The sequence below is a fragment of the Halichoeres trimaculatus genome, unplaced genomic scaffold (genome assembly GCF_033239565.1).
Source record: "Halichoeres trimaculatus isolate MK-OKI-2021-1 unplaced genomic scaffold, fHalTri1.1 fHalTri1_scaffold_8, whole genome shotgun sequence".
In the NCBI taxonomy this organism is placed as follows: domain Eukaryota; kingdom Metazoa; phylum Chordata; class Actinopteri; order Labriformes; family Labridae; genus Halichoeres; species Halichoeres trimaculatus.
In genome coordinates this window covers 35750882-35762979 of record NW_027437186.1, presented here as the reverse complement: position 1 = coordinate 35762979, position 12098 = coordinate 35750882, and the positions used below count along the sequence as shown (strand labels likewise).

The 12098-nt window shown below is 36.6% G+C and overlaps 1 protein-coding gene across 1 annotated transcript; it reads left to right on the top strand.

Annotated features, from left to right (window-relative positions):
- The first annotated feature begins 1507 nt into the window (after positions 1-1507).
- Positions 1508-10874, top strand: slc29a3 (solute carrier family 29 member 3). The gene is made up of 7 exons (XM_074675770.1): positions 1508-1631; positions 4269-4380; positions 4468-4866; positions 5290-5372; positions 8654-8880; positions 8970-9132; positions 9475-10874. Exons 3-7 carry the CDS (start codon positions 4543-4545, stop codon positions 10091-10093), a joined length of 1416 nt encoding a protein of 471 aa, XP_074531871.1. The 5' UTR covers positions 1508-1631; positions 4269-4380; positions 4468-4542; the 3' UTR covers positions 10094-10874.
- Positions 10875-12098: the final 1224 nt, after the last annotated feature.

The window sequence follows — 12098 nt, the reverse complement described above, 5'->3', positions numbered from 1 at the left end:
TGACCTTTTTCTCAATTCAAATAAACTATTCCTGACTGGTTTTTCAAGTGCTTTCAATCTCATTAACGTTTCATGTTAAAGCATCTTTTTTGTTGATATTGTACTTTTGTTTTCCTTTAAGTGTTTTTTCTTTTTTTTAATACTTAAGTTATCAGTTTTTACCAGGTTACACCTTCAACCCAAAGCAAATTCCTTGTAAAGTAAAAACTACTTGAAAATAAATCTAATTCTAATTTTTATTTATTTACTTATCTGTGACAAATTCATTGAGCAAAATTTCTGTTGCTGATAAATAACAAGGAAACTATTCAAAGAAATGTAACACCAAACCATTTAGATGTCTAAGTTTTTAAGTAGTGTTCTGAACTGGAAATATTTTAAGATACATTTCAACTATGACACTGCAATTTCATAATTTCTTGCAACAGAACAAGGTATCGTCATGTTTGTAAGTCCATTCTTATGGCCAGTCTAACGTCCTTCAATCTTTTTCAAGTTTTTGATTTCTTTGTTGTTGTTTTTTTTGTTGTTGTTTTTTTGTTGTTGTTGTTGTTTGTTTGTTTGTTTGTTTTTGTTTAATAGGACACAGTGGTGTCATTTATTTAAATTATTTCACACCTTTGGTACCCCTTTGATAGAAAAGCAATGAAAAGTATGTATCTTTATTGATAATTGCCCTATTACTTTTTTTCCCAATTATTGTTACCACTAAAACTTTATTTTCATCATTATTACTAAAAGTCCTTACAAATAAAACTGATTTTTGAAGTTTCTGTAGACATTGTTGTCATTGTCTCTGTAACATACCTGAGTTAAACATGCTGTATTTGTATTATTGTTATAATAAATATATAATATAATATAATATAATATAATATAATATAATATAATGAATTATTATTATTATCATTGTTATTATTATTATTATTATTATTATTATTATTATTATTATTATTATTATTATTATTACTGTCAATAAAGTGTTACAATAAAGTTACTATTCTAAAAATTGCAAACAATGCACCATCAATAGTTTTTAATTTGTGGTACCAAAACATAAGGTAAAGTACCGTTTTTTTTTTATCTATTTTGGTTTAGAATACATCAATGTTTGCTACAAGCAATGATTTTTTTATTAATTAAAATCTAATTGTAGAGCCTAATTTTAATCAGTTTCCTTTTGGTTTAAGCTAACTTCTTTTAGTTTGAAGGTTTTTTGCGGAAGTGTTGCTGTTGTTGTTACTGCTCATGGTGCTTTCACGTGTTGTCGGAATAATCTTAAAATTGTACAGTAATTACAGAAGAATGTTGTCACAAAACAAAAAAAAAGATCATTTAAAGCAATTATTAAATCAATTATAGTTATTAAATGTCAAATTTACACCCTGATTTATATGTATTTTTGGTTTGTGACGTTAAAATACCGATTTAAACTTCAGAACACCTCCAGCGTGTGCGAAGTTGATGGAGTTTGAGATCTCCGAGCTTGTGAGGAGCACGTGAACGCAATGCGGGCGATGCTGTGTGTGTCAGCTGACCAGAAATGAGGTTGGCTGTGAAATGGGTTTCTGTGTCGGTGAAACACTTTTAGAAAAGACCGAAACAACAAGCGGAGAGTCTCCAACACCCAGGTACGTTTTTATTTAACGTGATAAAACCGTCGTTTGTCACGGGCTTACGTAACACGTCAGTGTTTGCTACGTTTGTGGGCACTTTGCACCTACACAGCCCATTGTGTTAGTTTACGTGTTGACAGTAAAGTGGTGTCACTAATTTAATAAAGCCTGACATCACTTTTCTGTCTTTAAACCACGTAACAGAGAATGAGGAAACTTATTTTTCAGTAAATTCTCCAAAACTTTTGGTGTATGTTGGGTGATCGGATGCCATGCTGCTGGGATTAGTCTCTTAGATTGAAGTGTGAGTAATCTCTTTTACTGGGAAAGCATCATGTGAATACTGGTTCCTCATTAGGAGCACACATGATGCTTTAAGATGCAAGCTCAGCTTTGTTCTGTCATGTCTGTTTTCCTTGACTAACAGGTTTTGTTGTGTCTGAAACAGTTGGTCTATTTCTGTCACAGAAAGGACAGCACTTTATCACATAAATCACTAATGAAATATTTAGTTACAGGCTTCAAATTAGATAGCATGATGCATTCACAGTGTATGAATATCTCCCATGTGCAATGAAGTGTAATAACAACAAATTGTGCATCCACATTTATTACATGATTTAAAAAGTAGCTGATGTAAGTGTTGATACATGTAAATAATAGATGATTATTCTTTTTTGTAAGATATAAACTCCTTTAGTATTCATTTGTTTGACCTGTAAAGCTGTTACCCTGCTTGCTTATATCAGGACTGATTTCTGCAACTTGAACTCACACATTGCTGCCACATAGTAATGTCTGTGATGCCCTGGATGGTGCAGAGGTGGTGTAAGTGGGAGGAGTTTAATATGTTTATGCGACATTCTTCATCATCTGAATCATAATGACTCACTCTTTAATTTATGATACACTCTTTTGTCTCTGTGGATGGAGCAGTTTGTCAAGTTTATTTCTTTCTTTAGTTTTACTTTTCAAATCTGAACACATTGACAGACAGAATGTGTTAAAACAAAAGCTGAAAACTCCAAAATATCCAAGTTGGTTGCAAACATCAAGGGTAAAATGTATGTCACAGTTTGACAATGGGGTGGAGCTTGTCAATCAAAATCCTGCTCGTACACTACTGTGGGTGAGAGCGGTGTGCTCTTTGGATGAGAGCTCAGCATGGATATGTGGAGAAGATGTGAGATGACAGAGGCATGGCGAGACGCTGCAAGTCAGAAAAGTTCAGGCAGCTCACGCTCCAACTGAGGATGTGTTGCGGTAGATCAGAGAGAAAGAGCGGCGCCATCTTGAGAAAAGACGACGGAGATCATGGAGAGGATAAAAAGACGTTTCTGTCTGTTTTTCTGGATCAAAAACAGTCAGAGAGAAATAAAAGAGTCCTCTCTTCTTAGGTAGTTTTTGTGTTGACAAAGTCATAGAAAACAAGATTATTTGGGTCTTGAAAGATCGTTATGGATGCTGTGAAAGTGGCTGGCAGTCAATAAATTAAGAAGTAAACATGTTAAATTGAAAAACTTTTTAGTACATACCCAACCATCAAAGTGTCTCAAGTTGTCTTAATAACCGAAATCAAGACGTCATCCAAAACATCTTTGGATAAAAATGTGAGGGGACCCAGACAGATTTTTTTATCTTGAAGACATTGGGTGTCTTGAGACGTCTTAAGTTATACTTCCTATGTTTTCAGACACTCAGACATGATCAAGTTATCTTGTTTCAGCTGGATTATTAAGATGATAATATGATGACGGTCCATTTGTATTTTACTGTAAAATCCTTATAAAATGTTATTGGAGTGTAAAATGATAATTAAATAATGAGTATTTTTTTATTTATTTTATTTTATTTCTTAATATATTTTATCTTATTTTTAATATAGTTTATTTTATTTCATATTTTATTTTATTTTTTAACATTTTTTATTTTTTAATATGTTTAAGATATTTTTGTTAATATATTTTATTTTATTTCATTGTCATATATTTCATTTTATTTTTATTTATTTTATTTAATTTTTTAATATATTTTATTTTATTATATTTTTTGTATATTTCATATTTTCTTTTTATATATTTTCTTTTATTTTATTTATACTTTATTTAATTTTTTTCTTATTTTTTTCAATATTCTACTTGCGTTATATTTTAATTTCCCTGAGAGCCTTGCGTGATGGGATTAATAAAGTAAAACAAACAATAACTGAATGAGCAAGTTAAAAATTAAAATATTGCTTCAGATGAAGACGAATGTACCGTGATTTTTTTATACTTATGTAAAAAATGTTTTTAACAGAAGGTGAACATTAACAGGAGGCTTTCGCAATCAGGTTGCCAAAAGGCTGACAACTACCAGACACTTTCTATTACCACATAAACACACACAAAAGTACCCAAAATTGGTACCGTTGAGCATGGATACCGATCGCAAGGTACTGGGCATCTGTACCGTACCATTTCAGAGGTGACAGGTACACATCCTTTGTTTTCAGAGAGCCGCGGGTCAGGCATGCTGATTTCCAACACGTCACGATACATTTTCTTAGAGAGCTCTTGGAAAGTGTAGCTATAAAAGACAAACTTGCAAACTTTTATGTGTGTATATCTGCAGTATTGATGATTAAGTGAAATATGACTCCTCCCTCTGCAGCATCACAGGATCTGGATTATTGAGCTGATCTCCACCAGCAGCACAGAAGTCTCTCCAGACTATGGCCTTAAAAGAAACACTCAGTCTTTTCCTTTCTGGGCGACAAGAAGCAGTGAGTCTGATCCAAGCAAAGCTTTTCGCAGTGGTGTTCTTCTTCCTGTTTCTTACTCATGGCGTGTTTTTCTTCTTCTCTTCACAGCTCTCTCTTTAACAATCTGTCTGCATTTTCTTTCACTCCTTTACTTCCTGAGTTTTCTCTTTTCTGTCTGTGAAAATGGAAAACTCAGAGCCCATGCAGCCCAGCGTCAACTCCGCCTACGTCCCGTCTTTGGGAAACCACCATGTGTCTGAGGATGACGAGGACAGCGAGGACACCAGCCCGTCTGCGTCCCTCCTGCCCAAACACTCCTCAGTGCCTCTGGCTGTGCGCTACAGCCCAGAGGACTCCTACAACTTGGTGTACATCATCTTCTTCCTGATGGGGATCGGCTCGCTGCTGCCCTGGAACTTCTTCATCACGGCCAAACACTACTGGCTCTACAAACTCAGCAACAACACTAACGAGAACCTGAACGAGGAGCAGCGCTCTGACCTCAGCGTGAGTTAGAAGGGACTCGTTCAATCACACAAAGCTTCTGTCTGTTCACAGGAAGGTGCACATTTGTGCCACTGTGCATGTTTATTACTGAACCATGACAGCCCTGTTGGAGATGTGAGGACTGAGTGTCCTTTCACATGTGACAGGAATCAATTCCAACACATTTAGAAACAGCGAGCGCCTCTGCAGGGGAAATAAGGTGAAGGAGGAGAGGAGTGAAGCCGAGCTGATCATCCTCTGAAACACTCGAGTCATTGTTCCAGGATGAGAGTTCTGGAGGCAGACGATGAAAAAACACATGAAGAAAAAAATCTGTAGATTATTATCTCCTCTGTTTTCACTTCCTCTTTAGTCGTGTGCAGTTTTATTTTAGTTTACATGTCTGGTCTGAACTTTAAGTGTTTCCTCTTTGACTTTTCACAGGACTACTTTGAGAGTTATCTGACCATCGCCTCCACGGTGCCCTCTGTGCTCTGTCTGATACTCAACTACTTCTTAGTGAACAGGTAATTCCTCAAACTCACACACAATAAAACGAATACACTCTTATTGTTGAACATCAGATCATCAGTATCCTAGACTCTTTTTTTTAAGGATAGTTAAATCTCTGAATTTCTTTTTTTTAATTCTCTTTTTATTGAAATGCTGTATCACTATATCACTTATTCAATGCATCTTAAGTACAATTTTTCTGTTTTTTTTTTTTTTTTTGTCTCTTCCTCTCTGATGGTTCCTCTTTTAAAGAAACATAGATACAATTAGATGGAAAACAAGGAAAATAAATAAATTTGAAAAAGAAGAAAAAAATTGAAGTAGTAGTGTTACATTTTATTTCTTTCAAAATAATAATAATAATAATAATAATAATAATAATAATAATGTTACTAAAATAAAGTATAAATAATGAAAATAATGATGATAAAAATAAACAAACAAAAAATACTGTACAGAAGCCAAACGCATTAAAAATTAGCATTAAAATGTATCAAGTGAGTAAATAAATCAATAATCAAAAGATATATATATATATATATATATATATATATATATATATATATATATATATATATATATATATATATATATATATATATATATATTTTTTTTTTTTTAAATTTATTTATTTATTTATTTATTTATTTATTTTTCCTTGTCAACTTTGAAGTCTGACATGTGGTTCTTCTAGACCTTCAGCTAAATATCCTTTTGGTTAACACCTAGAATAAATTGTAAAGAGAGCCAAGGGGAGAGATAATACATACATAAACAAAAATAAGTGAAAAAATAATAGTAAAATTAGTCAATTAATGTTCATTATTAAAAAAAAAAAATACAATAACTGTAATAATCATTAACCAGAAAACCTATATTCATATGATGTTTATTGACAGATTTTTTTTTTTTTTTAATTAAATTTAAAAAGTTCCTTTAATAATGACATTAATCACAACAACACTTACAATATTTACAATAAAACATAGAATAACAGTTTGAGTAACACTCACAGTTTGAACTGATTTACCCAGCTCTAATCTGAGCACAGTGTCCAGATTTCATCCCACATCTTTTCCATTCAACTGTTATTTAAATATGGTGTCATAACTGAACCATGTGACCTTAAATAGTTTGTTTTATTGTTTTCTCACTGGACTTTGTTGTGTCAGTGCTGCGCTGGGTGAAAATGAAGCTGAAGGTTGAGATGTTTGGGTTTTAGTGATCATATCTGTGCTGCAGCAGGATACATGTATCTGTTATTCCTCCACTTTACTTAATATCTGTGGACACAGTAACTAGAGCGTGCTGCACATTCATGCTGAAAACCTGTTGCACCAGCCCTGTTGTATAACTCTGTCAAATTGTGTCCTAAACCCCAAAGCATTTCCTGAAACTAGCTAGCTTGTAACTTAAGTGCTGTGAGGAAGATATGTTTTAATGTGACTGCAGCGCCACCTTCTGGCCCGGAGTCTCACACACACTGTTGTAAAAATTAGACTTTTAACCAGGCGTGTGTTTGTTTTGGAGCAAATTTTCTTTGTTCAAGTCAACTTTTTTACCAGATATAGTTACGTGGCGCTGTTGTTTGAAGCATGACAAGCAAATGTTGTAAGTTTGTACTATACGTCAGTAGCCGGCTATATGTAGTGCTATCGGCAGCCTAGTGCTACTATGTATTCATAGGCTAATGTGACAACAAGCTAACCGTCAGTTTGTACAGTAGTTTAGCTGCCGTCCATATGTAGCGCTACTGATAGCCCAATGCTATGAGACGAGTCTGTAAGCTCCTGTTTTAGCCTTTAGCTCGTGCTCTATCTCTCCTGTTTCTCTTTCTTCTGCTCTTCTGTCCTTTTTCTGTCTGACAGTTAGGCTCCAGTGTCCACCATCACTACACAATTAATCACAGAAATCATTTTCAGCAGAGAAAAACACAGATCTCTCTTCTCTCTGCTAAACTTCATCAGCTGGTGTGGTGTTGTTATAGAGACTTAGACGTGCTGTAAATCAATCTGGTCCTGCTCGGCCTGATGTGGTAGCTAATAAGTAGTATTTTAAAATAACCTATATTCAGGGTTCCTACAGCTCAAGGCAAGTTAAATTTAAGACTTTTTAAGACTTTTTTTAATGACGTTGGAAATAAAATTTAAAAACAAGTCCACAACGAACCACAATTGAAACAAACAAAACTAACAACCAAAAACACCACATGAATTTCCTGGGTTAGAGGCAATTTTAACCCAATGTTTATTTTACATAAAACATCACTTTTTTTTTACCTTTTTTTAACCCCATTTTTACAACTTTATCCCTATTTTGCCCCCATTCATCTTCTTTGGCCACCGTCACAACCATTTTTGAAATTTTTACATGATTTTTGAAATTTAATTTCAAATTTAATTCTCAACTTTGCTGCCATAATTAATTTCCCTAAGCCACTTTTGGATTTTTTTGCCAAATTTCCCTCATTTTTTTCTCTCTCCAGGCACCCTAGGTAGAACCAAGACATGCGTCTGCTTTAAAAGTTCCTGGTGCAACCACATCACTGTTTTGTTAGTTCCGCTATTGTGATTACGGGATGTTGCCACGGGGGTAAATCAGGAAATTATTTAGAAAAATAGATAAACGTTACTTAATATTTTTTTACTTCAAACTAACATAAATCTTACCAATGTGTTCAAATTTTTAAGACTTTTGAAAATTGGATTTAAGACTTTTTAATGCCAATTCAGGCCTTATTTTTAGAATTATGAATTCAATGCCTTTTAAGACTTTTCAAGGATCCGCGGGAACCCTGTATATTGGTGCTGGTAATCTCGTTTTAAAGTGTGGATTAAGATCAGGCAGATATCTAGCACGGAAACTTTTTCAAGATCTCTTTGAAACTCCTTACAGACCCTTTTAACTTGAAGAGCATATTGTCCAAGCTTACTAAAATATTGCTGCAGAAATTACAATTTACGGACTATTTTGGCCTGCGAACAACATTTTTTAGCCCAAAATATTCCTGAATCCAGTTTTTCTGCACTACTTTCTTCTCATCTTGTGTCCTCTGATGTGTTTTTTGTGACATTTTCACATCCTGATGAACTCGGTCATTTAAAGCCGTCAGCTGAAGAGTTGTTGAGTTTCTGCAGAATGTGCAGAGCTGCATCTTTAGGAGGAGGTGTAGCTTAGTGAGACATTCACAGATATAGTTTTTGTTTATGCTTGTGGCAAAAAATGTAAAAGTATATTTAATTTCTTTTTTTTTTAATTGATGCATTTTGTGTAACTTCTGTGCTTCTGTCTGCAGGCTGTCCTCACACGTGCGGATCCTGTCGTCCCTCTTTGTGATCCTCGCCGTGTTCATCCTAACCACGGCGCTGGTGAGGGTGGACGTGTCCGGCTGCAGGGGGGAGTTTTTCATCGGTACCCTGGCCAGCGTAGCCGTCGTCAGCGGAGCCTCGAACCTTTTCTCCGGCAGCGTGTTCGGCATCAGTGGACATTTCCCCATGAGGATTTCTCAAGCTCTCATTTCAGGTAGGTCTCCCCCCAGGAGAAGTTAAATCAGGAGGATATTTCTGTGAAACAAACTCCACATCAGGGGCTGAGGTCTTTGTTTCCTGCAGGTCAGGCCATGGGGGGCACGCTGAGCGCTGTGGCATCAATAATGGACCTCGCGCTGGCCAAGGACGTGAAGGACAGCGCTCTGGCTTACTTCCTGACGGCTGACATCTTCATCCTGATCTGCATCATCACCTATCTGCTGCTGCCCAAACTGGCTTACTCAAGGTCAGAGTCAGATGTTCTGGTTCCTGCTCAAACTATTCAACCAAGTCTAGTTTTTAGTTACTGACCACGTAGGGATGTGATTGTTGCTTTTTTATCTTTTCTGAAAAATGTATTTTGATGTGGATTTAGGTTTTTAAAAAATCCAGAGAGCTGTGTGTGAATTATTTCTTTGTTATTCCTAAAATCACCACAAGATGGCACTAAAGTTAAATTATGACAAAGTGGTTTCAAGAAAGCTTCTTCATTTATTTATTCATCCCTTCTTTTATTGTATTTTTAAATATTAAATATTTAAATCAAAGAAGTTAGTTGACTCTAAACCCTTTGTTTACCTGTCTCCAGGTACTACATGCTTGCAGCATCCAGCAGCCCAGCGTTAATGGGTGAAGCAGCAGACGGCCCAGGAAGCAGATCCGTCCCCCCTCTGAGGCCCATCCTCAGGAAGACCTGGGTGCTCGGCCTCTGCGTCTTCTACGTCTTCTGTGTCTCCATCATGGTGTTCCCGGCTGTGTCCTCGGGGATCCAGTCGGTGGACAGAGACAGCGGCAGCCCCTGGACCACCACCTACTTCGTCCCTCTGACCAGTTTCCTCCTCTACAACATGGCGGACTTCTGTGGCAGGCAGGCCACGGCCTGGCTGCAGATCCCGGGGCCCACCAGCAGAGTCCTGCCCGTGCTGGTGTTCTGCCGCTCCATCATGGTGCCGCTCCTCGTGTTGTGTAACTACCAGCCGAGAGACCACATCCAGACTGTGCTCTTCACCCATGACGTGTACCCCGTGGTCTTCAACTGCCTGCTGGGCCTCTCCAACGGATACCTCGGCACTCTGCCCATGATCTACGGACCCAAGGTGGTGCCTCGAGAACTGGCCGAGGCCACAGGAGTGGTCATGTCCTTCTTCCTGACTCTGGGCCTGGCTGTGGGGTCTGCTTTCTCAGTTCTCATCGTGCACTGCATCTGATCCACGTCAGAAACTGAGTCACGTTTAAAGTGTGCTATAGACAGAAACTGGACGGTTAAACCAGTGAATCCTGAGCTGATGAAAACAAAGACCGGCAACCGGAGAGGTGGTCTCCTTCTCCTGAGGAAAACATGCTGCTAATGAGCTCCTCTTTTCTAATTGTCCACAATTATTGCTCCTCACATCTCTAAGTCCACATGTTGGGAAGTTGTTCTGTGTGTTGATGAGCTTTAAGTCACGCTAAAGAAACAAGGAAGATGATAATCCAGGTTGTGTTTACATCATGATTTATCAGAAAGTGTTTTGACTTAAAGGCTGCTCTGAAAAACTCACACACTCAGGATTTTATACTCTGTTTCCCCGGCTTCAGATGTGTTGTTTACAGTGAGAAACACTCTCAAATCGAAATGTGTGCTCAGTGAGGGACTTTTTGGTACCAAGCTTTTTCTATTTACAAAACTTTGTACATGAATGATAATTGTGCCAAATGCTTTCAGTGGTGCTGAGAGGGAGATTTTTCTCTGCTCAACTTAAACAAAGTCCAAAGAAGCACCACAAACAGAGGGAACCAGCTGAAAAATGTGGCTCATTACTTCATCAGACTTTTTATAACTGAACATTTTCACTCATAACTCTATACTCTTTCTGCAATCGGTCATAATCACTCACCTGACGTGAGGGTCTTCTGGGAGAAATTCCTCTAGAAAATGCATTTTAGGCTGTTTTTAGTGGATAATCTGCAGACTTCATGTAGCCAATGACAGTTTTGTAATCAAATCAATAAAAGTTCTTTACATAACAAAGGAGTGGCTGTTTGGGTTGGACAAAATCAGTTTTCAGGTTTGTACGGTGGCCTGGAGGTGTCAGCTGATTTGCAAAAGCAACAAGACAACGGAAGCTAAGAGGCAAGTTTCCCAAACGGACACAGAAAAGTTGTGAAAGTAAGTTAATGATTGTTTTCTTTTTAACCTTCAGCTATGATAAATATAGCTTTAATGCTAACGTTACTGACTCATAAAGCTAGTGAAAGATAAGATATTATTCCAGAAAATAAAAATAATATAAGTACTGTGAAGGATGTTACAAAGTAAGACCCCTATGAAGTTTTAGTTATCAATAATGTTTAAAAAAAGAAAAAAGTTTACCAACTTTTGCAACTTTTCTGTGTCCAATTTGATTACTAACCTCTTAACTTTCATTGAAGTTGTACTTCCGTTGTGTTTGCAACTGTTGTCGCTTTTTGCATTGTTGTAGCTTTTTGCATTTTATGTTGTGGCTTTTGCATTCGTGATTTTGCTCTTCCATTTGTGTTCTAGCTTTTGCATGCATGCTGTGGCTTTTGCATTGGTCTTGTAGCTTTGCATTCATGTCATAGTTTTTGCATTCATGTTGTAGTTTTTGCATTTGTGTTGTAGCTTTTGCATTTGTGTTGTGGCTTGTGGATTGCTGCTTCGGCTTTTGCATTGGTCTTGTACTTTTTGCATCAGTGTTCTGGCTTTTACATTCATGCTTTTGCTCTTGCATTTGTGTTGTAGCTTTTTGCATTCATGTTGTAGCTCTTGCATTCGTGTTTTTGCGCTTACATTTATGTTATAGCTTTTGCATTAGTGTTGTAGCTTTATCATTCTTGCTGTTGCTTTTGCATTCATGTCGTAGTTTTTGCATTAGTGTTGTGACTTTCACATTTATGTAGTAGCTTTTGCATTTGTGTGTTGGCTTTTGCATTGGTCTTGAAGTTTTGCATTAGTGTTGTGGCTTTTACATTCATGTTTTAGATCTTGAACTTGTGTTGTAGCCTTATGCATTCATGTTTAGGCTTTTGCACTTATGTTTTAGCTCTTGCATTTGTGTTTTTACTCTTGCAAATATTGTCGTAGCTTTTGTATTGGTCTGGGAGTTTTTTCCATGAGTGTTGTGGCGTTAACGTTAATGTGGTAGCTCCTGCATTCATGTTATTGCTCTTGTGTTTGTGTTGTAGCTTTTGCATTAGTGTTGTGACTTTCAC